Source organism: Thunnus maccoyii, chromosome 3 (assembly GCF_910596095.1).
Source record: "Thunnus maccoyii chromosome 3, fThuMac1.1, whole genome shotgun sequence".
Classification (NCBI taxonomy): domain Eukaryota; kingdom Metazoa; phylum Chordata; class Actinopteri; order Scombriformes; family Scombridae; genus Thunnus; species Thunnus maccoyii.
Window position 1 is genome coordinate 4,889,610 of NC_056535.1, and position 27,942 is coordinate 4,917,551.

Here is a 27,942-nt window from a genome sequence, read left to right on the forward strand (position 1 = left end):
CTGAAATATCTTATATTGTATCATTATATATACATGATTTTTGTGCACGTTGTAACCTATAATTGCAATGTTGCTTTATGGTCTTTTGGGACCCACACTGAATGTTTGCATCCAACCTGAGGGCCTCTTTTTGTTTTCTTAAACAGTGCTAATACAACCGAGCCTGCTAGCGGAGGCGGGGAACTATATGCTAAAAATGCTCTGACGAGCAGCTGAGTCCTCCAATGAAAATGAACTTCGTCGTTCAAATGAGCCAATGAGAGCAGTGAGGCGCGGCGCTTCTCCTCTCAGCGGGCCGTAGGGGCGGTGCTTGTCGCCGAGGACCCACCCCTCAAGGCCGCGGGGTTTGGTTGCACATAGGCTGCAGTTTCAGTTTGTTTTATTCACCATTTTGAGTAGCTGAAGGTAAAAAAAAATAAGAATATTTGCGTTTGGAGGACAAGTCGCTGCTGCACTTTTATTTTCACGCGCTAGCTCGGACGGTGGAGTCGTGCGTCAGCCTCGCTCCTCCTCGGTGTTTTGCAGAGCGGGAACCTATATTTCTTTTTTCCCCCCGTCGCTTTTTCTTCTCCCCCCTTTTCTTACATCCTTAACCTCTACAGTATTCCTGCAAAATGTCAAGACCAGTGAGGTAGGTGTGCTAAATCTGTCCTCTGCTCTGCGTAAAGTTAATAACGACGCCGTGCTGGCAGGCACCGCAGATTACACGCACGTCTCGACCATGTTGTGTTTTTATGAGCTGGGAATTTGTGTATTTCATGAAAAAATAATGGGAATGTGTGCGTGTGTGTGCAGCCTCAGTCTCTCTCTAACATGGATCCCAGCGGTGTGGACTGATCGCCATGTCTGTGCCGTGTGTCTCACGCTTTTATACGGATCCATGATGAGCATTGTTGGCTGCTTTGCAGGCCGAGCGGAAAATTAGTCGGTGTGATTTAACCAGCTGCGTTTAACGGCTCACTCGTGCCAGGCCTGATAATATTTTTCCCTCTCTGACTGAGAATGAGAATATGGCCACCCATTCATCCAGGGGAGGCTCTGAAACGCTAAAACCCCCCCACACCAACAAAAAAAAAAAAAAAAAGGAGGAGGAGGAGGTGGTCGGCCTCGAGATTTGATCTTGTTACCGCGCAGACTGGGCAGGTCTGTGCCGTCTCCTCCATTATGTCGCTTTTTGTTGTATTTTAAAAGGTTTTAGTAGTTTCAGAGCAACAGAATATCGATTATTAGTCAATGAAGATAGCGTTGGTGCAGATCTACATTTTCACTTGTGGCAGTAAATTAACGCTGTTGGCTGATGTCAGAGGGAGGCGGAGAACTACAAAAAGTCACCACACCCCCTCAATGCAAGATTCCCACTGTGATTATAACACATGAGGTGTCTCTGGCCCGTTTTTAACGCAAATTTAAACGTCCTTTAACTCGATTAGAAGTCATTTTATGCTTTCAAGTCTTGTATCTAAAGGGATATTTTCGGTTAGCGTTATTTCTTCATCCATATGTGAAAATGGAGCGTATTTTGAGAGGTCTTCAGGGACTGTAAGAAAATTTATGGAGGGTGGAAGCAGGTTTAAAAAAAAAAAAAAAAAAAAGCAAGGTCCCTAATATTATTAAAACATCTTGAATTAGAAAAAGACTTCTAATACCTCAAACCAATATAACCACTGAATATTTAAGAAACAAATGTTATTACACTATTTGAATAGCAACAAGAATTGTTATTATTTCTGATATTACGGTAATCTTATATTTAGGTCATTGGCACAAGAAATGCTGAAGTGATGTTTTGAAAGCTTGGTCAGAGGCTACACATGACTACAGCTTGCATCATCAGCTACTACATCACATCCCTATTCCTATGAAAACTGAACACAAAAACTTGGTCACACACCAACAACAACCTTAGAAATCATGTTTCAAGCCCACTGCACAATAATGCAGCCTCTCATTTGAAAAAAAAGCCTCCCCAAAGTGCAGAGCCATTAAGGACAATGTTCTATTGTGGTCACATTGATTAAAGCACAAACAATCTCTCTGACATTGCAAGATAAACACACAAACTTTTATTTACTATATTTACTTTAATTTTGCAATTTTTATTTCATTACAGATTAAGTAAATTTGGGGTTATTCTGTGAATCTATATATCTATATCTATATTTAGAGAGAGATGAGTTGTTGTGGAAATCTGCTAAATATTCATCCATGACAGAGTTGGAGAGAGGAGTTAAGGGAGGATTTTGTTGTGTTGGAGTACAGAAAACTTAGCTTAGTGTTATCTAAAAGATTTTCAAAGTCACTGCGAATATTTAACTGATTTTGACAACTCAACTCTCACAAGGTTCAGTTCAGAACGAGACTTGTCGTTGAGCGAGATTTGGTTAGACACAGTAAAAAAAACAGACTGGATCCAGCGAAAGGTAAAGAAAAACATTTCATTTGTCTGTATGGTCTTTTCCATAATGTTGTCAGACATTTGTAATAACAATCTGAGCCTGTCAGTGGCCAAAACAAGCACTTTTACTGGACGTACAATTGCCCCAAAGGATTACATCGCAGCCAGTTTCGTGGCTGCTGGCTGCAGCGCTCTCACTCAATACTGGACCAGTTTCAAAAATTGTTGTCCCCATTAGTCACTAAGACAAAAAATGATTGATAATTAGGGTCCAGGTTGAAAAATACAGAAGTTTCCCTTTAACTTTTGCCTCAGTACATTGCAGTGCCATCCGCTAACACACTATGTTGGCCTGACAAAAATGCAAGCACACATTTTAGGTGTAAAATGCAAAAGGTGGAATTCTATTTTTTTACCTTGCCACTGTGGAGACAGGAGATAAAATGGCTGACTTTCATGAATTGTAAAATCCTTCCACACCCCCAGAAGTCTGGAGTAGAAACAGGCTTTCCCCATGTACTGTTAAAATTCCCTCCCCTAAGAAGAAAATATCACCCCAACCCTCCACCACACAATTTTCATACTGTCCCTTTAAATGTCCTCAGTGTAGCTTTAGACTTGTGGACATGAATCCCAAAGACCTCCTAGTGGTGTTTAGGTAAAGCAGTTCCATGTCATGGAACAAATGAACAAAACATCAGATTATTTAACTAGATCTGAAATGATTAGTCAATTAATCAATTACAAAAACACTTAATTGATCCCCAGAGGGGAAATTCTCATGTTGCAGCAGTGCATGAAACAAGTAAGAAGAAGGAGGATTAAATACAAACAAACAACTCAATCAGCAGCAATTTAGACAAATACTCATTTGTCTTTTTTTTAAACAAAACCCCAAATACATAATTCCAACTTGTATATTGTAAGGATGTGCTGCTTTTCTTTGTCTTCCATGATAGTAAGTGAATATCTGTGGGTTTTGGACTGTTGGTTAGAGAACACAAGACATCTGAAGACATTTTATCGACATTTTATCATTATTTTCCAACATTTAGCTAACATGTAGCAGATGATTGAAAATCATCGTTAGATTGATCAATAATGAAAACGATTGTTAGCTGCAGGCCTAAATATAACCATCCATTGTCTCATAATACAAGGTGAGTATGTATATAGAAGCCCAGTTAGGGTTTAATGTAAATAAACAAACATGCAACTGAATATAATGCCAGATATCAGGCTGTGATGTCATATATTTGACAGAAATGAATCTGCTTGTGCTGCATTACATCTCAATCTGGTACAGATCAGATCACAGCCCTGAGCTATCTGCATCCAAGTTATGTTGTGTTATTGATATTATTGATACACACAAAGTTAGAGAGAATTTATTTGACACGGTGTTAATACAAGATCTTTGTCTCAACATCATCTCTGTATATACTGCACAATAAACAATTCATTATCATTACCTCATCATACTAAAACACATTTATGATTGTAATCTACAAATTCAACCTTACAGCAGAAAAAACAAATAAAATAAAAAAACTGCTCCTGGCACTTTCACTTAAAAACAACACCAAATACTAACAGATGACATCATTGTAACACCACTGTTGAACAGAAGTATCCAATTTTTTCGTTTCTTTATGAAATCTTAAATCTATCCAACCCCTGGCTCTTACCAGTGAGACAAACTGACTACATCCTGAAACGCTTCCCTTTTAATCGTGTTCCTTCTTAGAAGACGAATTGACATTTTTACTTCACCCAAAATGAAAATGTAACATCATTAACGTCATTAATTTTCCTGTAAACGGCCCCAAATATAAAAACCAACTTTAGAGCATTTCTCTTTTGAAAAACAAAAACAAGGTCTTTAAGGTTCTAAATACGGCATCAATCCTGCCACACTCTAAAAAACAATGAAAATTGTTTCCACACTTCCACAGAGAGGACATTTATTTGAAACAGTGGGATTCATTACACATATGAAAGCATTAACAGCCACAGCTTCTCCACTGCAACTTACCAGGTTGTTTCTTTTAGAGTTTATGCAAAACTCTCCAGTCTGGTTTATGTGCACAAGTTATCTCCAAATTCCTTCCCCACACTCAGTCTTCTTTTTCATTTAACTTGCTTTTGTTGAAAGCTACAACACAACAATTATACAACACCTCGCCGTTTACAGTATCTAAATCAACATCTTTTAGCGTGTTTTACATCCAGTAATAGTCCAGAACAGCCAAACAAATCAGGGTAAAAATCCAACTCTGGGAAACTCTTCAAACATTCAAATTCCTCTAGTGTCAACCCTGTCAAAAGCTTTTCTCGGTCTAACGAAATGAGACCAACAAATCCAAGCCCAATGAAGTAGAGATGTCCAGAACATCCCTAATTAAAGACACAGTGGGTTTAGTTCACTAATACGTGCGTAGAAATGTTCTTACTTTGAACACAAAATAGGCGCAAAATTACCATCTGATTCATGACATGTGCGCACCAGCCAATTCTGTTCTCACCACCGTGCGTGACTCGCCGTCATTCTGAACGGACAGTTGCGTGCCGCTATCAGCATACTACCACGCCCCCCATTTCTCTATATAAGGAAAGCTCTGTTGGAGCGGTGCAGCAGTGCAGAGAGCTGTCACTCATTGCAAAGAGGACCACGATGGTACAAATGTAGAAACGCTTTACTGCTGGTGAAATGCAAACAATAGGGTCAGAAGTAGAAGCCAGAAAATGCAGATTTGGCTGGTAAACATGTCGTTGGCACAATCGTTCGGAGCCTGATTGTGAATCCTGTTTACAGCCTGTTGCAGTACGTCTGTAACAAAATAAAAAGTTGGTAAATGTGTTAATCTATTGATCTAAATAAATCTCTACTGCTGCACAAGGTGCGCATCATGTTTGGTCTCTGCTCACAACAGGCTGTGATGTAGAGACAGCAGAGCGTCCCTCCCTGTGTCACTGCTGGACTGTTGGGCTGTGAGGACACTGAACAGACTGCTGCTTAACCAGCTGCATATATCACAACCACATCTAATGCTGTCACACTCCAGTATGCAAACGCCAATATATAAGCTATTGTCATCTAAAAGTGGGAACAGGACAGTTTTAATATATGAATAATTTCATTACATTTATGATGATGATTTATGGATTACAACATCTTAGCTATTCATTTCATAATCAGTAAATATATCATGTATCATTAGCAATTTCACACTTTTCAATGTTGTTTTTTGAAATGATTGTGGTTGTAATTAGGCCTGCTCGTTTATGGCAAAAATCATAATCCCAATAATTTTGGTCGATATTGAGATCTTGATTATTTAACATGATTAGTCATTGACATGGAAACATCATGCATTTATTAAACTTTGAAAAAAATGTCTTTTTAGCAGTGGATTTCCTTAAACTTTAAATATAAATTAACTGAAAAACAAAAATGAAATGTTTTTGGGAGGGATAAATTAATCATATAAAAATAAATGAGACCAAAATAATTGGGATAATATTGTTGTAGTGATTGTCGAGTTGCATGTTGTGTGGAGAGTGATCAATACTAAAAATGATCGTTCATCGTGGTACTTTGAGAAGAAATCATTGACTTGTATTATCCTGCAGTGTGTTTATATGCACCTGAGTAACCAGATTACAGTGGGTTTTCTCCAGAAAGCTGATTTCTCAACTGTCATGTGAAAGAGAAACCTGCTTTCTGTAATAGGAGTCTGGGATCAGAGAAACCTGCTTTCCACAGGTAGTTTTTCCTCTGCCATGTATACACGTCACCAGGTTTCTAATCAGCTTTTTACAAGTCAAGCATGTGCACAAAACAGACTGCAGACCAGAGTTTACACTAGACCTTGTTTTGACGTCCATTAATATTGTGGCCATATAGAAAAACTACCGGATATATGTTTTAAACAGCAATGAAACACAAACGCTATGATTCAATAAATATATTTTAGTCAGCACAATGAACCCTTCACAAACCTTGCAAACTTATCATATAGGCTACAACAATAAAAGCCTTGCTGTTGTTAATTGAATGCAGCCATTCAGGCAGCCTGCAGCTCCACCACCACCTCCACCTGCCACGGTCTCCCCAAGCCCACCTCTCACCAGGGCCGGTGAAAAGTTAAACCTCCTGTTGATCAATTACATATTATTTAACCACAGAGCTCCGGGCTGATCTGTTAGTTTCGCTGTGCCAATGCTGAATGTAACCTTACCTGAGAGAAAACAGTAAGACCTTTCAGAGTCGTGTTAACTGCTGTCGAGTCAAAGCACAGGACTGGTGCTGGAGTCTCATGCCACGCTTTGTCACATCTGATCAAACACTCAGTGAATCTCTCGATATCTTAAGGGAGGCAAAACCAAACTTTTGTACAATACAAGTTTATATTTAAGTTGTCTTGGTAGCATATCTTTTAGGTCACACAATCAGTCAGTTAAAAAAATGCTGCAGCTTGTCAAGACCCTCAACAGCTGGAAAAGAAAAGGGGGTTAGCTCCAAAGTTAGCAACAATGGGTTACTAACCTGAACACGTAAAACAGAGAACTTGAGAACAGAGAAATGTGTGGCTGCTGAGCACACGTTTTCTACTGTCCCCAGGATGACGGCACGCCATTAGTCTCATGTCCTGATTTCAACAGGATCTTATAGTCTGTGCAGAAGACAGAAACCGGCCACCAGTTCTCAATGTCTTGTAGATTTCCTTTTTTCGGCAACAGAGCTATCACAGCTCTCCTGCAACTTAACAGCAAAGACACTTCTTCACCCAACTCCTCCCCAAAAGCATTATAAGCACACACATATATATCAACTGACTTCCTGTCAGTGCCAGGGGCTTTGCCAACCTCCATGCCCTGCAGAGCAGTATGCAATTCAGCCAGTCTCACAGGTTCCCCTAGACCAGGATTCTCTTCGGATCTTTGGAAGTCCATCACAAAACGAAGCAGCAAGCAGTTTATTGCCTTTATATTCACTCTTGTACAGTTCAGAGCAGAACTTCACTGCTGTATGCCGAATCTCTCCAGCCCCTGTTACCTCCTGTCCTTCAGCTTAGCATAAGGTATGTAGAAACCTGCTCTGCCCATTTCTTTTCTCTAGACCAAAAAAGAAATTGGAAGGTGTATCCATAAGATTAGCACTCTGAAACCTTGACCGAACCAAGGCTCCCTGCACTTTTATGCCTAGTAAGTCTTCAAGCATGCTTTTTTGGATTTGAGGACTTCAAAATGTCCTTGATTTCCCGTGGACTCAAACACACTTTGAAGTTCCACCATCTCAATCTCTAGATCACTCACTGAATTTTGTTTTTCACTTCTATAGAGTTAAAATGCCAGAATGCACTGTTTGGTTTCACATTTGCAATAAAAACATTGCTTAAAACTAAAGAATGGTACAGGTAACAGGTAACATCTGACACATTTTAACAACACCAAAATTACAGTACAATAAAACAGGTCCAGCCTAGCTAAAGAAATAACACTGTCTCTGACATGAGCCCATGTATACTGTCTCTTCTTGTCATGCAATCTTCTCCAAATATCCACTAAATCATGTGTTTCAATAAGGTGGTTCAGTAGTCTCTGTGACTCTCTGTAAGGATCAATATGGTTTCTGTCCAAATGATCATTCTGAGTGCAATTAAAATCTCCTCCCAAAAACAAAAAATCATCTGCATTACAACTCACCAGAATATCATTCAACACATTTAGTTATGCTGCTCTGTTCAGACCAACAAAAGGTGCATACATATTAATGTAAATAACTATGTAGCATTCAAACTTGGCTTTAACTACCATGAGCCTCCCTTCATCCCCTCTCGTGGTATCTCGTATGAGATTGGGGGAAAAAACTCTTAGAAAAAATGGATGCCAACCTCTCCACTTCAGAGATTTCAGACAAACCTCATCCTCCCATTTTAGGGCTGTAGTCAACCAAACAAAATCTTGGTCGACTGAAATTGTACATAATCTTCAACTAATCGATTAGTCACGGGGGGGTGTTGTTAGACGCAATGAGACAGAGTGCACAGTAAACTCAGCAGCCACACATTTCTCTTTTCTCTATTTCTCAGTTTTGTGTCTTCAGGTTATGCTAACCCATTGTTGCTAACTTTGGAGCTAACCCCCTTCACTTTTTCAGCACTTAGGGAAACAACAGACGTGACTTTTTAGCATTTATTAACTGACACACTGTAGTCTGTACTGTACATTTACTGCCAGACTGACAACTTACTACTAACCTTTTCCTCTGCCCCGCTCTTCTCTGCCACTCGCTCTTTCCCACTCGCCACGCAAACATACTCCGCAATGCCGTATTCCTTAATGGAGTTACGCTAGCAACAGTTTCCCAGGCAACGACACAGAGGTTGACTCACGTACCTAACAGCGCTGTATGATTTCCGAATGAATGGATATTTGGCGTTAATTTTGACACTAAAAATATTGTTTTTGGCCTGGGGGGAGGTCTTGTTGTGATAATTATGGGAGAAACATAGATTCAGTAAATGTTCAGTAGAGTCAGTAAACGTTGAGTACAGTTAGACCCAGCAGTCTCCATTAGGTTGGGCGAGTTGAAAGATGTGGAAACAACGGGGGTGTTTTGAATACACCCCTGTTTTCATAGGTAATTTGTTAGTCTGTCCCTCCCACCGCAGGAAATAATGGATTAATCCTGGAAAGCAATTGATGTAGCACTTTTATGAAAGTAACACGGAGATTATTCGACCAATGAGAATTTAGTCAGATGAGAGCATATCGACCAACTAATCGACCAGTCGACCAGCAGACTACAGCCGTATCCCATTCCACCTTCCAGTCTGATTCATTCACTTCCTCACTGTTTCCTGTACCAACATTACATCAATGCCTTTCATCTTTACAAAGTTATATAAAAGTTCTCTTTTTTTCATATCCCTCGCTCCATTTAAATTCGTGGTGGCAACTCTGAACTTACTCATAGGAAGACCACCCATGTCGACAGTTTCACAAAACTACAAAAAATAATAGACATGCTGTTTCCTCTTCATCGTCATGTTGAGTTCTTGTCTGACTCTCTGCACAAATTTCCTTAACCTGTAAACATCTTGTTCAGTAAAAGTCCCTTTTCCTCTGTTCTTCATATTTAATCTGACTGACTCAATGAACAACTCTTTGTCTGGGAAAAACTTCTCTACTTTCATATTTTTCATTTTCTGTTTCATTTCTTTCACCTCATAACCATTTTCTGCTTTCACACCCGAAGATGCATCACTCTCCCAAACATCAGACTCCTCTCCTGAACTGAAGTCAGGCCCCGTATCCTTCTGTTTACTCAGTTTTTGTTTACTCACCACCACTTTCACTATTTTCTTGTGCTTATTCTACATCCTTCTCTTTTGTGTTTCACCATCAACATTCTGCCCCCTGGCACCTCTACCAGCATCACTTTTCTCAGCACTGGAACTCTCTTCTGAGCAAGACCTAATCAGGTGCCCCTCTTTTCCACAGCCGAAACATTTCATGTTTTCCGTTGTTGCAAAAAGGGTATACTCAAACTCACCCGCTGTCAGCTTAAAAGTCCAATTCAACTCTATATTGTTGTTATTCATGATCATCTGCCTTCTGTAGGAAACGTGTTGTAGTTCAGGGGCATTACAGCATGACAACAATGCTTTTTTCCCCCATATCTGGTCAACTCCCTTATTATAAGCTCATCACTTATGAATGGAAGTTTGATAATATCATTGTTCTTGCTGGCTTAGTGAGAGGCGTCACCGACACAGATGTTTCCTTTATTACAACGCTGTTTGTGATGACAGTAGGGATGTCAGTTTCGGTTAATTTTGCTTTTGACAAACCAACACCCATTAACCGGTAACTAACTTTTAAGAAAAATTGTGATGTAGCTTTCGTTTGTGAGAACTGTTCAGCAATCAGTGGTCCGGGCTAGCTGGTCTGCCCTGGCTAGCTTGACTTTTAGCTCATCCTTCTCCTCAAATTGTTTTCAATGTGTTAAGTCACAGTAGCTCTCAATGGCATAACATTTTCGGGCTTGAGGTACTGAACTAGTTCTTTCAATCCCTCGCCCTCCGCCACAGTAATTAACAGCATATCAGTCTCAATCAGCTGGCGCACCAACTGGGTGATGGCCCCGGACCGGCTAGCGGCGATGTGATCTTTGGCTATGACTGCGATCCATCTTCAGACATGGCAGACGGGGAGTATGTATGCAAATAAAGCTATAGACCGACATGCAGAACTGGTCGAAAATATTCCCAGTGATTAACCGATTAACAGTTTAACTGTTGACATCCTAGATGCCAGTGTTTGCTTTCTCTATTTCCACACCTCCATTCATCCTAGCAGTGGACTTAATGCTCGATGCTCCCACCACCTTCTCTAAACTACAGTCCTTGACTGAACAAGATGAGATCTTTAAGCCATGTCTCCTAGTCGGTCTGGTGAATGCTGTGACAGTGAGCTGCCCAAGCTTAAAAAAACACCTCCAGCTCCAAGATTTACAGCCAGCCAGTACTTAAATAAGCAGGAGTAAGACAAATAAAGAAACTCACACACTCCTTAGACCCACACTTCATGCTCACACACTCAGTGAGACAGACAGAGAGAGAGAGAGAGAGCAGCGGCGGTCAACCAAGCTAGCCTAGCACAACCCTGCGGGAAGGTGCCACATTGCCGGATTTTGTGTGAATGCAGAGCGTCATCCTGTCTGCTCTGGCCTCTCTGCTCTGCGTGTGTGTAGCTCAGCCCCGCCCTCGGTCAAACAGACAGAGAGAGCAGACACAGAGCAGAGAGGAGCAGAGGAGAGAGACCGAGACAGCGGTCCTGGTCGCTATGCTATGAGTCCCAAGTTTATACGTTGTTTTTTGGGAAAATCCTGCATCGTATACCTTTTTCAATTGGCGGAACGTTTCTAAATCCAGTCTCCTCTTTTTTTCCTTAATCTTTTTACATATGTGTCAAATTAAAGATGCCACCTGTAGAAACCTGGAAAATGATTAAGACAAACTAACAAAACAATTAAAAACCAAACAAATACTGAATCAAGTGAATTTAGTCTGGCTAACACACTGACTCTGTCTCTGGTAAGTCTTCATTGATCCTGTCAACATATCAGCCAGTGAATCTAATGAATTACAACGGCTGCTTGCAGCACAGCATCTTATATGCATCTTAGTGGTTTTAATTTGTGTAACTGGGGTTTAGGTTGAAATAACGCAGGCCAGGGGCACTGCACATTCAAAAGGGAGCGCTATACCAAGCAGTCAGTCAGTGAGACCACCACCGTCCCTGACATCGTGATTTGTCAGATTCACGTTCATCATCCCATTCCAAGTGAGGTAACACACTAATTGAGGCCATTGGAAAATATGTGAGATGTATATGGTAATGTGTAAACTTGGCAGTCATGTCAGTGGCTGCTGTTGCACATGTCTGAGGCCTTTACTGTGGTGAGTGCCAGCATGCGTGCCTGTTGTTGAAATCTAAGTACTTGTAAAAGTTTATGGCACCATTAAGGCGCAAGTATACTCCATCAGAACTGCTTGTTGGATGGTCGCACAGCTTCAGAAACCCCCTTCCCCCCACACCTTTCTGACATTGGAATGGGGGGAGCTGTGTCCCACTATTTTTCTAACCAACAATCCTACATTCACCTCCTGCTGTGATTTGCCAGAGTTTGAACTTCTTTTCTTTTATTTTTTTCATTCATTACACAATTCCTATCACTTTTTAGACAGGAGAGACTGTTGTATTTAAATGTATTCCTGTATTTAAAGTATAACACATCCCCCACCCCCCTTTTATGACTTGTGACAGCCGACTTTTCACTCCACCCTCCAGCGTGGCCTTTCGCAACAACACTTTTGCTTTCCGATGTGGTTGGACAACACGTTGAACAAGTCTTTTCTAGCATAACTCGTGAAAGGAGGAAGGGCCGAGGGGAGAGAGAGACACAGAGAAGCACAGCAACAACAACAATAACAACAGAAATATGACTAATAATAATAGCAGCAGTGGGCATTAAGCTGGACAACAGTTGGTCTGCAGCCAAAGGTCTCCTGCCAGACGAGAAAGCACAAAACTACAGGGAAGATGTCAAGTTACTAACATGTATTAATGGTACAGGAACACATACAAATGGAAACAGTGTCACCATTCCATAGTTTGTCCACCAGAGAGTAATGAGGTTACTTTCTGTTGTTAATTTTTCAACTGTCAAATTTAAGGGAACCTTACCAAAAACATTTAATGTTTTGGGTTGTGTAAAGAAAATGAATATTGGCCAATATATCATTTTTTTTAACTCTCAAATATCAGTATCAGTTTCAAAAAATCCTGTATCAGTCAGGCAAAAACAACAAAGTTACAAGATCTGACTTATCTCTACTTCTTTCTAGATTCTTTTATTTTCTTAACTCAATTTTTAAATGTTTTAATGCATTTATATGCTTAGAATAAAGTACTTAAATTGCCTATATAAATAAATATATATTGATATATATTTAAAAGATGCCTTTCAAAACAACTAAAACTAACACAAAAAGGGATAGATGATTTTTTTTTGTTTAATCCACACCAACACTAGTCTGTTTCAGTCTTGCTTCACAGCTTTTAGAGGTGTATGTTACCTGAAGTGTAGTTGGCCGCTGACACCTGAGGCTTCCCTCATACACTCTGCCAAATTAGCCCTGGAAACTGTAGACGGTAGTGTCCGGTTCAGTGCCCCCAACCGGAGGCCGTGTGTGGCCTCTTTAACAAAAACAATACAATCCAGACATTCATACACAGCCGACGTGTCGTTGCCTGTTGAATTTGCCAGACATGACACAGAATAGGTTGTTACCTATCCACCACCCTCCAGCTTAGATGGACATGTCTAATATCAAGTGTGGGCAATGAACTCTGTCCTGTGTTAATGTTATCTGATGCGATGTGTGTACTTCTTCACAGGAACAGGAAAGTGGTGAACTACTCACAATTCAACGAGTCTGACGATGCAGGTAAGAGATGCTTATGACGTCTTTCCTTATGTGTGCTAACAGGGCCGCGTAATGCAGATAAAATCTTGTATTACTATATTTTTACATCATGATATGGATACATGTTGTGATATGATACATTTTCCGGAAATCAGTTAAAAATGGTGAATGAAGATCAAATTTACAAATGTCTGCTTTTGGCTAACCAGGCAAACTAAATACCTGACACATCAAAATACGTCATCTCATTGAGGCAGAAATCACGTCTTGATTTGCAGCATTGTCACGATGGTATATAATACATCCAGAGATGTTGCTACAGATGGAGAGAAACTGATTCACAGAAATGTGATTCTTTGATGATTCTGAATTGATTCACAAACTCCAAAAATCGATTCTTGTACATCATTAAATAAACCTGTGTTGATAAAACACAATAAGTTTGGGCGCATTTTAGATTTAATAACTTAATAATTGCCTTTGCAACGCAGCTGCTTCTTCACGTCTCCAAACACCGCTCTTCATCACAGCGACGGTATAATTGGGATAGATGTGGAGTTTCTTCCCTCTATGTCAGGGAACCCTGGTAGGACTTGTGTGATTGGCTTTTAGTGATCTACGGGCTCTGTCCAGGAGGGGGGGCTTCGTTTAGGTTTAGTATCTCGTTCAGAAATTGAGAGACAAACTGTGTGGGCTGTCTGCTCCTTTCTCAACCTCAGTCAGATGCAAATGATTCCGCCTGGAACGACCCTCAAGGTCTTCACATTTGGCTTGCAGGTCCCTCACCTCACCAGTGAAATCAGCAGCTTTCTTTAGCTTTATTACTAATTTACTAATCTCGCAAGAGTTGAGTTGTTGCAGGAAGACAGCAAATAATCAGTGAAATATTCAGCCATGACTTTGAAAATGGTTTAGATAACACTAAGCTACAACACAACAAACTCTTGCCAGCACTCCTCTCTCCAACTCTCACTTATGTTTCCACCGTTGTTTTCCTGCAACAACTCAACTCTCTTGAGATTTCAGAGCGAGACTTCCTCTTGAGCGAGACTTAGACACAATAACAAACAGGCCAGATCAAGTGAAAGGTAAAGAAAAATTTCTCTGTATGGTCCTTTCCATAATGTTGTCAGACACTTCTAATAACAGTCTGAGCCTGTCAGTGGCCATAACGAACACTTTTAATGGACGTACATTGACGGGGCGCTGTTGCCCTGAAGGATTACATTACAGCCCCTATCACAGCCGCTGGCTGAAGCGCTCTCGCTCAATACTGGACCAGTTTCAACAATTGTTGTCAACATTAGTCACTTAGACACAAAATGACGGGAAGAGAGGGTCCAGGTTGAAAAATCCTGAGGTTACCCTTTAATGTCTCGTACACCATTATCCAGATCCAGAGCACTGGACTAACAAACGAGCCAGCCAACCATCACTCACTGCAAAACCAACCAATTCTGGTTGGGTGACAAAAACAACGACTGAGTTTGTTTTCTTTAAAAAACCTTTGCTGAGTGTTGTGGATGATGATGATGATGATGATGATGATGATGATGATGATGATGATGAGTTCCAGTGGTACTAGTGTTAAAGTATTCTCTAGTGCTGGAAACATTTTCCCACCTCTCTGTTTATTCAAATGAGAATCTGTTTTGAATCAAGAAATAATTCTGAATTAAATTGGAACACCAAGAATCAAATTTCTGCTACCAGTTCAGAGTCTAAATGTTATAAACGTTAAATTTCAATCAATCTACATTTATTTTAACATTATAGAAGCTATTTGTTCCTGCTGTCATAGTATAATGACTGAGCAGTTAGTATACAAAAAAAATCAACATACGGTTTCATACAAAGGACACAGTTATTTCTCAACATTAGAGAATGTTTTTTATAAATAAACCTCTTTGTCTTTTCTTCGTAGATGAGGAGTATGGTGATGATAAGCCTAAGAAGGTGCGCGCAGCCCCTCGTGAGCCAAAGCACAAGCGCTCAAAGAACTCACAGGATGACAGGTGAGCACTGGTATAACTTAATACTCAACGTGTCTACCTGTTCCTACCCTACGTTTTAGCGCCGAGTTGTTTTTCAGGTTTATTTTCATTGTTCCATCATTTTGTCATGAAAAGAAAAAAATTCAAATACGATACAGTATTTTTTCAGTCTCATATTCACATTACAAACATAAATCAAGCTTACCACCAGATATTTTTCTTACAATTAAACAAATTTGCTAGTTAAAAGAATGACAAGTTAAATAAGAGAATATATGAATGACAGCACTGGTGTTTCAGTACAACTTCTAGTTGATTTGTCCATGAATTCTATTGAAGGGCCCCCCTAAAAAAAAAAAAAAAAAAAAGAGAATATTAATAGTTGTCAGATCAGATCCAGCATCAGGAGGAGCCAGGTGTGCTGAAGCTGTGTGTGTGAGGCAGAGTACAGCTGGTGAGTGAGCTGGAAGAGTGTAGACAGAAAGACACTCAGCTGGAGAAAACTGTGGGGGATGGAGACGAGCTATATTCAATCCATCATGGGTGTAACTTGTGATGTACTACCTCTTACAAATCTTAGTCAGTGGGTCGTGTGGCATTCACACTACCCTATGACTAACACTACTAGTCAATGGGCAGCACACATTTAAACTGATGTTTATTAATAGAAAGGCATCAACTGGAAATCTTATTAGGCACTTACCTTTTTTTAATTAACATTATTTGGTTTACAAATGTTGCCAATTAAAAGCAGATTAAATCAGCGCCTTGAAAAAGATCGCTTTTGGCTACCCTCACTCTGGTTGCTAAGATTTTGTTTTTCTGATTCTCCGTTTCCAGCGAGGACTCTGATGAAAAGCTCTCCAAATCCAAAAATGATTCAGCCGGTAAGTCAGTGGAAGGTTTGTTCAGACACCATGTGAAAACAGCTGGAATTTGATAAGTGGAGACAGGAGAGCGGAGGGCCGGCTCGCTGACTTTTCCCTCTTATGTCGCCGCAGATGACTTTGGCAGCGATGAGGAAGACAACGACTTCGGAGAGGAGGAGGATGAAGACGGAGGAAGCGACTACGAAGAAAAAAGAGGGAAAAAGGGAAAGAAAGCCAAGGTGGAGAAGCCTACCAAGAGGACGCCGAAGAGAAAACGGGCTGCAGGTAAAAAATTCAGTTTCTTCTCTGATTGTGGAATATTTACAGTATATGCTGCTTTATATGTCCCATGTCATGTGATGTTGTCATGTAGATGCAAGTTTATATAAATACATGAAGTTTGTAACAGAACATGATCTAGGGCTGAATATTGTAAGGAAAATATCTAATTGCAGTTTCTCTGACCAATATTGCGATTTAGATCGTTCTGTTAAATTCTATATATGTAACTCTAAGCCTGCTTGTTGTTGAACTTCTCCCCGGGTTCTTTTTTACCTGTCAGTCAGAGGAAAGTTAACTTCTGAGTAACCTTGGCAAAATGAAAAAAGCTTTTTGCTAAAGATTCCCACATTAATGACCTGCAGGCATTCACACCAACTCAAGATGATTGTGTGATTACAGAGTTGGCCGAGTGAGGGGTAAAAAATACTGTTGACAACATGACACTTAATCCCTTAAATCTGGGTTTAATTACCATCCACAGACTTTGTAATTACGACTTTGAAGATGGCGTGAACGCTATTTACAAGTCGGAATCTCATAAATATGACAATTCTGATATTGCACAAACAACTCCCAATCCCGGAGGTCCAGATTCAAAGGTTTTTATGTCATAAATTTAAAGGTCTTGTAAGTGTTTTCACTTATTCTTCGCCAGACTCTGAGCAATAATACAAATAAGTGTAGTTTATTCCACCCTAACAGCGAACAGGTGAGTCAGTGAGTTGTCAACCATAGCTTGTACAGTCCTGAGAAGAGATCTAATCAGAGACAGTAAAAGCTGATTCATGCTCTGTGTGTCCGCGGTCGACTGTGGACTTCCACGCGGACCACGCATGTGCATGCGGATCCATTCATATATTTTCGGAGGTCCGCGGACACAGACGTGTTCCACACGTGTGCACTAGTAAACAAGGTTGCAGTGTGATAACTTTCCAGAGTTGTAAAATCGAGTCTGAGTATTACAAACCGCTGTACAGAGTTTCTCTGATAAGCCTTTAAGCCCAATAATCTGTTATTCCAACCAGACTTGCTGGATCGCATTTCATTGTATCAGCATTTTAAACAACACACCCACAGCAACACAGCCTCTTGTATTGTTTTACACAATCTGAATGCAGCAGGAGTTCCTGTATGTTGCTGAAGAACAAGAAAAAGTCAAAAACAGAATGAGAACAGGAATACAGTTCATACATACAGTAAATGAGACAGGGGTCCCTGTTTGCTTCTCCAGCACATGCACAGTTGACACAAGTTTTGGGCTGTGCAGACCCTCGCGGAGATAGCTGGATGGCGACATTCATGTCACGGGGACCAACACGGACCCTCACAGCCACACAGACTCAGAAATAATGAATTGGCCATAGGTGCGGGCAGGTACTGGGTGCACCGTGGGTGTGCTGTGTAATTTAATAACAATATATGCGTTTGAAACCGGAAAAACTGCTGTCACTTACTGAACTACCTGCTAGCTACCTGTTATTAAGCAATGACCTAGATCCTTTATCTAGAGCAAGACCCACCACTCCGTTGGTGTTTCTGACCCACTAAAAGCCTGAAAGCACTGCCTGTTTTACACAGAGCGCCATGTCTTTCTCTGAGTCGAAATAGCACAGGCACTGACATGCACACAGCAGACTGTCAAGCAGCCAACAGCTAAGAATTTCTTTTTTTAGCGGTTCGGCTAACTCACAGAATTAACCTTAATGACAAGTTGTCATTGACAAAATCGACGGTCAACTTAACCCCTTCACCTCTTACATTTAGTTCAGACGGTGTTAATCATACAAGTTATCAAGATTGCAGTTTTACAGCGCTGCACGCTTCTGATGGCTCAGACAAGAGCTGCTCTTTAGCAGGGGAGGTGAAAGTACAAAAATGAAATGCAGGAAGTCTTGCTTGATATATATTTGTCCTTAAGTGGTGCAGACAACCATGGAAAAAAAACTAAGGCACTCCGTCTTCAGGTGAAATAATCTTATGAATTTATTCTTCGAGTGTAGGCAACCAATGTGTATCGACTCCAAGTCTTCATCAGGGTCTTTTTTTTTTTCCATGGTTGTCTGCGTCACTTAAGGACAAATATCAAGCAAGACTTCCTGGATTTAGTTTTTTTTATTAAAATTGCAACTCTTGCAATTTGAAAACAATTAATTGTTCAGATGTGTCACCTTTTACACCAAAGGTTCTCCCTAGAAAAGAGCAACTTTGATGATTGAAGATTTGTGTGTAAAGGAACTCAAAGAAGCCTTACAGTCCTCATATTCTAGCTTCTTCATTGGGGGGTTCCAGGATGGTTTGGAAGGTCAGATAGGGAAGCAGTTGTCATCCTGTGCTTCTATCTAAAATAATAAGAGGAACTGATGCCGTTGACATTGATCTTTTGACGCGGATATTTACTCTAAAACCAGCTGGGTTTTGTTTGACAGACAACGCTGCATGTGAGTTTGTTCCTCCCACATCCAGCTGATTGTGACTGATTGAGTTGTTTGCCTCCAACGTTCTCCGACACCGCTACACGCCGCTGTGATTAATTACTCTGAATGGAAGGTATGATGGATAAGCCCGATCAATCGGTCTCTGTCATCTGCTGGGCTCAGACTGATGGATGTTGATGGCATCTCATCTTTTGTGATCAGTCCAGTAACAAGACGATGGTCTAAACAATGTCCTCATTAAATATCTGGTTTGTCTAAGGTTATGTAAGTTTTTATTTTGAAAGCCTTTTTAGGTTGTGTGATGGGCAAATTAACTTTTTTTCAGTTGATTTAAATCACTGAAATTAATGCCTTTTTATATTTCTGCCTCATCAGCGTGAAAATGAATAATTATCTCTACAATTTGCGTGCCATCTACGGGGCTTCAGATGTCCCACGCAGCATTAAACAACTTACCTGCAGTGGCTCCACTGTGGCTTTTAATGAGACTTTTTAGTGATGTATGTTCCATTTAAAGGTTTTGTTACCCAGAATACACCACTGGTACAGAGGATGACTGTTCTGCTGTTTGCTGATCCTGAAAACTATAAGAAACTTGATGTAGAATGATGTACAATCTGTATTTAGGTATACAAATGAAAACATCTGAAGTAACGGAAGATATAAACTGTGTGTTTTTTCTTTTTAGAAATGACATAATTCTTTACCAACCAGTGAACAGGATGCTTGTGGTTTCTTTTCTAGACTACAGGTGATTACATGCTAATTTAGACACAGTTTGGACAGTATGAAAGGTGCTACACCTAAGTATAACCATGTTAAATTTATGGCTGCTGGGGATGATATACTTTAATTTTTTTTTTTTTGTCAACAAATCCTGAAAAGACCAACAATGAACTGATCTACTAACAAGTATTGTGTGTGTGTGTATCAAAGCCTGATATATCCTGTTTGTCTGCGCTATAGAGCTCCATTGTTGTTCCCAAACTATTAAAACACATCAATGAGCAACATTGTTACACCAGCTGACATGTACTCATTGTACTCATTCGACTCAATGCCGCATACGCCATCCTGCTGCGATACTCACTAGCCGCAAATGTGTATTAATTCACAGCCGAAAATAGTCCCAAAGATGTGTCTTCAGGAACCAGTGGGCTTGGAGCTGAGAGTGTGGAAGTTTTGAGAGACGGACTAACAAATTGTTGGTTTTAGTCTTTTTTTATGGGATTTAATAAGAAAATAGAAGAGCAGCAGTTTTCATTCTTTAAGTCAAAATGTGCTGTTTCATTCACATATAAAGTTAGTTACATATTCATGTTTCCGTATATCTTTAATAAGCAGAGGGTCTAGCAGAGGCGGTGAGTGATTCAACGGTGTCGCTTCACCTCTGTGGGAAAAACAGCTACGTGAAGCCGGTAATAAGAGGAAAACATGTCAAAACAAGATGACATATATACAGGCCTGATTAATTAGAGAGCCACTTGTTCCTCTCCGTCCACCGTTATTAATCACCGCGCGTGTTTTTTTTTTGTGTAGATGACAGCGACGACGACAGGGAAGTGAGTCGAAAGCGTACAGTGCGCCAGGCGGCCTCCAAGGCTGTGTCCAAACAGAGGGAGATCCTGCTGGGCGACGGAGGCAGTGAGGATGAGGAGCGCGAAGACCAAGAGGAGCCCTACATGGACCGTATGTACAACACGCTGTACACCGTTACAGCAACACAATCCTTTACCGAACACTACTTATAAACCATGAGCAAGCTGTCACACATCAGACCAGATGTGTTTCTGATACAGATGTGTATTAAAAGAAAAAAATAATACAACTTGTAGACTTTTAGGAACACACATGATGTTTTTTTTAATTGAAATTGGTCTTAACTCCATTCTACCTGGTGCTAAAACCTCTCAGAATTCACCCTGTATGAAGACTGTAAAGGTGTCAGGCTTATGTAGTCAGATCAGTAAATCAATAACGCCGCAGCGCTTTAGACTGCCGGACAGGAATGCATCTGTGCCGAAAGTATTCTCACACATCCCATAATCTATGTGCAGCCGACGAGTCCGGCAGCGACGAGGACTTCATGGTGGAGGATGATGATGACAGTGACTACGGTCACTCCAAGAAGAGAGGCAAGAAGGTGATCCGACGGGGACGGCCGGAAAAGAAGGAGAAGAAATCCCCCAAACCCCGACTAAAGGCCACAGGTGAGCCGTCCAATCAGGACGCAGCCTCAGTCATCACTGCTCTGTTCCACGGCAACGTCCGGGATCGCAGAACATTTACACACCTTTTTATGATCCTTATCACAGTATTAATAATCAGTCTGATAAGTTCTATAGACTATACAAGCAGCAGGAATTGTTCACAAGTTTTCTATCAGTTGTCACAGTTTCCCAGTTCAAGTTTTCATTCATATTATCTGAATAATTTAAGCTGATCAACCATAGCAAGCCCCTTTAGATTGATCCATATTTAATATATTCTGCTGCTCGTCTCATTTTCTGCTTTTATTTACGGGTTGTGAACATCCAAAACTGTTTGTGCCCTCAGACAACAAAAAGTACAGATCTAAATAAGTTTAGTTTTGGTTTGACTTTACTTAAAAATTTTGAAATCTGAAGATTTGATAAAAGGTTATAGAACCCCACCCTAGTCACGAGAATACAAATATACACCTGATCCTTTTTGTTTTTCAATTTTATAAAGTTTATTTGAAAGTAATAAATGAAATAAACATTAAAATCTATTGTTAGTCTGTATTGTTATTGTCTGTAAATTTACAAATTGTCACAAATCGTCTAAAACGGCATTAATTTTTGTGTAAAACACATAATGACTCGTTTATGGCTCGAAACACAAAGTTTAGGAAGCAAAGTCTTTAGAGGATGACTTTGTCCAACTCTAATTAATGACACAGTTTGATGCAGTGCCGGTTCTAATGTTAGAATATCACCTCCTTTCTTCAAAATCAGCTTTAGTTATTGGTGAAAACTAAAGTTATATTTTCTTAAATTGTAAATATGACAGTAAGCTCAGGTCCTATTTACTCTTTATGTCTTATATATCAAAGTCATGACAGGATCCAGGCTGGAGACGAGTCATTTGTAATTTCATACAGACTTTAACTGTCTGAATTTGAGGCTCATGAAAATGTTTATTGATGCTATCAAGTAGTGAGATTGAACCATAATCTTATTGTAAATTGGTCGCTGTACGTTTTGTCCAATGTATTCTTTTTAACTGTAAAGTGTATTGGAACCATGCCGCATGGTGATTCTGCACTTTAAATAAAATTGATTGATTGATTGATTGATTGATTGATTGATTGACGATCACTAAGTGATTTTTATGGTTCTCCTCCCCAGTGACCCCCAGCCCAATGAAAGGCAAGGGGAAAGGGCGCCCCAGCGCCAAGGCCCTGGAGAAGAGCTCACCCAAAGAGGAGGAAGAGGAGGACCCTGAGAGTCCCCTGGAGGAGGAAGAGGAGGAGGCAGAGAAGAAGGAGACCTCCCCCACCCCCAAGACGACGAAGGAGGCCGCAGGAGGGGAGGAAGAGGAAGAAGATGAAGAGGAGGAGGACGGCTCAGAAGAGGAGGCACCCTCTGGAGAAGACTAGAAGATGGTACCGATTGTTACCCATCCTCGATGTCTCTCTCTGTCTCTTCTCAAGTTTTTGTTTCTTTTGTTGCTCTGCGTTTAGAGTTTTTATTTTCTTTTTTTGTCGTTTTTTTTTTTTTTTGTTTTGTTTTCCTCCTGGTGGCCTGGCTCAATGGTTTGGACTTGATGTGCTTTTTCTTTATTTTGCTCCCCCTCCCCCCCTCCCTTCCCCCCCTCTTCCCCCTCCAACCACCAGTTCTCCCCCCAGCCTGGACCTTGTCTGTCACAGTAGCTCAAGACATTGTGCTCATATGATCATCCGCCGTATGTAAGGAGTTTATCGTATTCTCAACACTCAGCTTCACTCCCTCCCCTCCCGTCTTCATCACTCACAGTCCGCATTTTAAAGTTTCACAACAGTGCGACGATTCTGAAACATGTCCACAGATGATGTTAGTTTCTGGCTTTCAAAGAGCATCCGTCCTGAGTGTGAACAGACTAGTTCACTCGTGTTTGTGTTCTCCTCCCTTTTTTGGATTATCAATGACTGATTCCTTCCTGTTTACTTTTACTGATGTCTGTGATTACTGGGAGTATTGTTCTGAGCCTCCTGGTATCAGTAACTAAAGCGCTGTATTTACACAGTCAACAAGCGCCGGGCTCACGCCTTCGCTCTGTCCCTTTATCCTCTCTTTGGTACTTTGTGCTTTTAAACATGGAGCATGTTTTAACAGGGCAGTGCGAGGTAGTTGTTTTAAAAAAAATCTTTTTGCAATGGTTCATTCAGTTAAAGCTGTATTTTTTTTTTTTTTTTTTTTTTTTCAAATTTTATCACCCAGCTTGTTTCAGACTTTATATCCATGCCCTCAACTCTTGTCGCGCGGCTGTTTTTCTGTAGGCGCAGCACAAGAGAATGAAATAAAGCGAGTTATTTAGAGAAGTATTCTTGCAGCCGCTGCTCCGTAGATTAAGTAAAGGCGCGTTACACAGACTGGTGGTTGGCGGGTCGCCGCTGAGTGTTCGCTACATGCCGGACTGCCACTAATCACATGTGACGAGCCAGCATGTGTGTGTGTTTTTATGTACTTGTTTGAATTTGTATGCTTGTGTGGGGTACTTCCTGTGAGAGGGTCTGGCTTCTTTTTTTTTTCTTTTTTTTTTTTTCTCTCAGCCTCCCATCAGCTGCCTATGTGAAATCTCTTATGTCGGGCTTTCAGATGATGCACCATGCTACGTGAAGCTACCCCTGCCCTCCCCCTCTTTTCAAAAACATACAACCCCCCCCCCCCAAGAAAAATCCCTGCATGGCCACAGCATCTTCTCCACAGTCAACCCCTTGTGCCAGGCACCCCCCCCCCTAAAATCTTTATTTTTTTTTGTTTTTATTTCTAAGAAATGCAAGAAGAGATGTTTCTTTTTTTTTTTTTTTTTTTTTTTTTTCTTTTGAGAGTCCAAAAAAAAAATGAATGTTGTTTTTTCTCCTGTTGGTTCATTGTTCTAATTCTCTATTCAGATTTTTTTTGTAATGTTTGTTTTTTAAAAAAAGAAATAAAATGTATCTTGATTTTAAAGAAAAAAGTCGACCCTACTCAATCTGTTCTGCCTGATGGTTGGCCTGTGGGGTGAAGAACAGACCAGCCATCCCTCCTGTATTTACTCCCGTCCTTTCTTTCACTCTTTTTGCAAACAACACACCCCCCCCACCCCCCTCTCCCTCCTTCTCCCAGTCCCATCAGCTTAATGGTTACTGTAGGTATCCATGCTCATTTGTTTCTCAGAGCTTTTTGTTGCCCACATTAGAGATAACTCATACAGAGGTGTGTATTTCACAAGCGGAACCATTTTAAAATTCAGATGTAAAACGGCACTGAGGCGATGACGTGTAACAATTACTTCCTGTGCGAACACACACACACAGGCTGTATCCAGAGATCAGCCCTAGGCATTCATTTGTCTATCAATGCCTTAATTTTCATTGAGTTAAGAGTTTCAGCGGTGGCTCTGAAATCATCACTGGAGGCCTGAGAATGTAATCTGTCCTCATGTTTTAGGTCTTTGCTACGAGCGGCAAATTAGGCTTAGAACGAGTCAACAATATGTACGATCAGCAGACCATCCAAAGCCATAACCGATCTCAAAACTAGTGACTTGGAGATCAGGTGCAGCACTTGCGAGATTGTCCTCTTTTTGTGATACGTAGTGTTTGATGTCAAAGCAAAAACAAAAAGCAAAAAAAAAAAAAAAAAAAAAGAGAGAGGAAAGCTGCTATTGTGATCTTGGGAACATGGATTCGTTTATTAGATGAAATTCAGAGAATATTCTTCTGATTTCATCCCAAGGCCACAATAGAAACCAGTCCTGGATGCGTTCAGGACACACTGGAACCTAGTCGGTTCAGAAGCACATTGGATTGTTTTATGACTGTCCTTATTAGCAGGTTAGTGTGTTTTTTCTACGTTCGGATCCTAAATTGACACCCAATCCTTAATAACGTCTGGCATTTTAAGACGATTGGATATGAATAATAAAATAAATTTGAAAATAAAAACCTTTATACAGTCTAATGCTCAGAGAGCTGTTTGCAGTAGGATCAGACACTGTCTTGTAGTTCACTACACTGAGGGCTTGAATGAGGCTCCTCTCCATCATCCCATAGGAGGCACATGGCATAAGGCTATGAATTTCTCCTCTTTTCATCCATTCTACAATTTCCTCTGTTGTACTGTTTTGTTTTTTTTTTTGTTTTCTATATACCTTCAGTTGTACTGGCAATGTAAATGTAAGCCAAGTTGTGATTCCTACAGGGGCCGAAGTGGAGAAGCTTTTGTCAGTAGTGTGGAAAAGGAACGCTGAACTCTTGAATCTTTTGCATGTTGTGGAAAAAGTGCGAAGCGATGATGATGATGATGATGATGATGATGATGCTGGTAATGGCAATATTGTGGTCTTACAAAAAAAAGTATTAACGACAATGTTGATAATGTTTTGGTTTCCCAGCTTCTAATAAAGGCAACCTACTTTTTATACGGATTTAACTACTTGTTTTGTGACGTTGAGCTCTGTGTGCTGTTCGGATGTCGACTGGGGGGAAAATGATGTGCCAGAGGTGTTGGTGTGTAATAATCAGCAGTACTCAGTGTCTGCCACTCAGTGGTGCTGTGTACAACAGCAGTTGTACATTATTTTTATGTGTCATTTTCTCATTTGATGAACAGACTGCAGATATCAGTTTAGTAATCAGGCACTGATTGCTAGAAATGTTTTATCTAAAATGTACAGAGCCATGCTTAACATAAATAAACTGTGTTCCCCCCAGGAGAGATGGGCAACTGATATCCACATCGACACCTATCTTTAATTCTGGACCACTATGTGTCAAAAAAATAAAAATATATTTAATAAATAAATAAACATAAAATACATTTAAGAAAAATACATATTTTTAAAGATACAATAGAATTAAATGAAAAATAAAACAAAAAGAAGAAAAAAACAAAGACCCACAGGATGTACATTTATATCAATATCCAATAATGAAATGCCCAAAACAAACAGACAACATAGACGTGACATTAAAGGTAAAAAAAAAAAAAAAAAAGGTTTAAAGGTGAATGAGTGTTTTGGGGCATGTGGGAGCATTGCATTGAAAGAGTAGTCCACCAATTCAGCATTGCAGTATTGTAACATTGTCAGGCTCACAATGCATTTCTTTCCAAAACAAAAGGATCAAAGTCAATGCAGCAGAATCAGAGATACTATTGAACCTGTTGCTCTGGTTTTTCTTTTTATCTTAAAGTTTGTCTTCTATATTTCTCTTATTGTCAATAAATCTCATGTGCAGAGCCAAACCAACAATGAATGGATCCTACTTCCAAGTATATTGTGTCTATCCAAAGCCTGATGTGTCGTATTCTTCAGTACTTAAGTTTTTTTGACAAATTTACAATGAACAGTGTAGCACAACAAGCTAGCGAAGCTCTGTAAACAGAACTGTGTTCCTGTGTATGCACAGTGGCGTCTGCCGTACACAGAACTGCTCTCCTCTTCAGGGTGAAGGTACATGTCAGCCAGTGCAGTGGTGTGGCTCATTGTTATGTTTAATAGTATTTAGATTAAGATTTATTAGACTTTGGACACACACACAACACTTGTAAGTAGGATCAGTTCATTGTTGGTCAGGTTTGTTGACCATAAGAAAAATATAGAAAATTAGAGAATCTCAAGAGGATTACCACCCAATTCTGCATTTCCTTTCAGCTCTACAGAGCAATTTAGCATCTTTTCGCTCATTATTTTAGTTTTACACCCTGCAACTTTACTGTTTTGGTTCACTCTCACTGCTCTCATCAACCTAGTTTCAAAATGTTATTAAAAAAGCTCTGATAAACCGACAGTATGCTACCTATTCAAAGCCAAGTACATTGTGGGTAATGTACGCGCTAAACAGTAGTCACAGTTAGCATTTAGCTGGTGAACAAAATGAAACATTTAGCAGCTAAAGCAGCCAGGTATTTCCCTCAGGAGTTGGTGGAGAGAAAAACAGAGCTAAAAGGAGAATTAATATTGGACTTACACTCATCAGGTGGACAGAAACTCAACTACAGATGATGTTGCTCTGTCTCAGCTAGATGTGTAAATATGAAACTGCTCACTAAAACAGCTATAACTTTAGAAAGTGATAATATGTCGATGCTGTGAACAACTTCTGCTGCCACCAAGTGGCAAAAAAGTAAATGAATGCAGCTTTAAAGACAAGTAGACATCTTTCAACGTTAGTCTTTTTAGTGCCTAAGTCCCTCTTTTTGTTACTATACCAGACCTGCCAACCTGTATGCATTTTGACCTCAAAATACGCTGGTACAATCTGTCATTCTAAACTATGCAAAAAGCTGGTGACGCTGGAACAGCAAGAGGTAGCAGCGCCTAGCCCGCTGAAAAGCAAAAGAAGAAGAAGAAGAGTTCAACCAATCATAGTGACAGATTCATTCCCTCTGCCGTCAGCCAGATATCAAGCAGGAATGACAAATGTGTAATGTCATTTCAAGATAAAAGCAAATCAACAGCAACATACATCAAGTTGAAATTATGAATTGAGTTAACTTTAGTTAACACAGACTTGCCAATGTTGGGAAAATATTTATGTTAATGTTACGTTATTTGCATTAATGTGATTGCTTCTGCAGTTTCAACAGCCATGTTCATATTCAGCCTGTATTGTTATTAGGTCATCATGCCATTAAATATGGTAATAGACTACTTATAATGAAAACAGTTGTATTAACCAGCTCTAAAATATTTATTTCATTGTAGCCACAGAATAGTCTGTATAATAAATAAATCTGATAAATCTATAATAAATACAAT

General features: G+C 40.1%; 1 protein-coding gene across 1 annotated transcript; it reads left to right on the plus strand.

The window, feature by feature from the left end:
• Positions 1-329: 329 nt before the first annotated feature.
• nucks1a (nuclear casein kinase and cyclin-dependent kinase substrate 1a) lies at positions 330-25,602 on the plus strand. Its single transcript, XM_042406723.1, has 8 exons — positions 330-631; positions 13,367-13,416; positions 15,320-15,410; positions 16,230-16,276; positions 16,391-16,543; positions 20,515-20,664; positions 21,033-21,185; positions 22,347-25,602. The coding sequence occupies exons 1-8, from the start codon at positions 615-617 to the stop codon at positions 22,595-22,597; spliced, it is 912 nt and encodes a 303-aa protein (XP_042262657.1). The 5' UTR covers positions 330-614; the 3' UTR covers positions 22,598-25,602.
• The last annotated feature ends 2,340 nt before the right edge of the window (positions 25,603-27,942 follow it).

Coding starts and splice junctions, on each gene's coding strand:
- nucks1a (XM_042406723.1), top strand. Junction 13,417..15,319: donor CAACGAGTCTGACGATGCAG/GTAAGAGATGCT, acceptor TTTTCTTCGTAG/ATGAGGAGTATGGTGATGAT. Junction 20,665..21,032: donor AGAGGAGCCCTACATGGACC/GTATGTACAACA, acceptor ATCTATGTGCAG/CCGACGAGTCCGGCAGCGAC.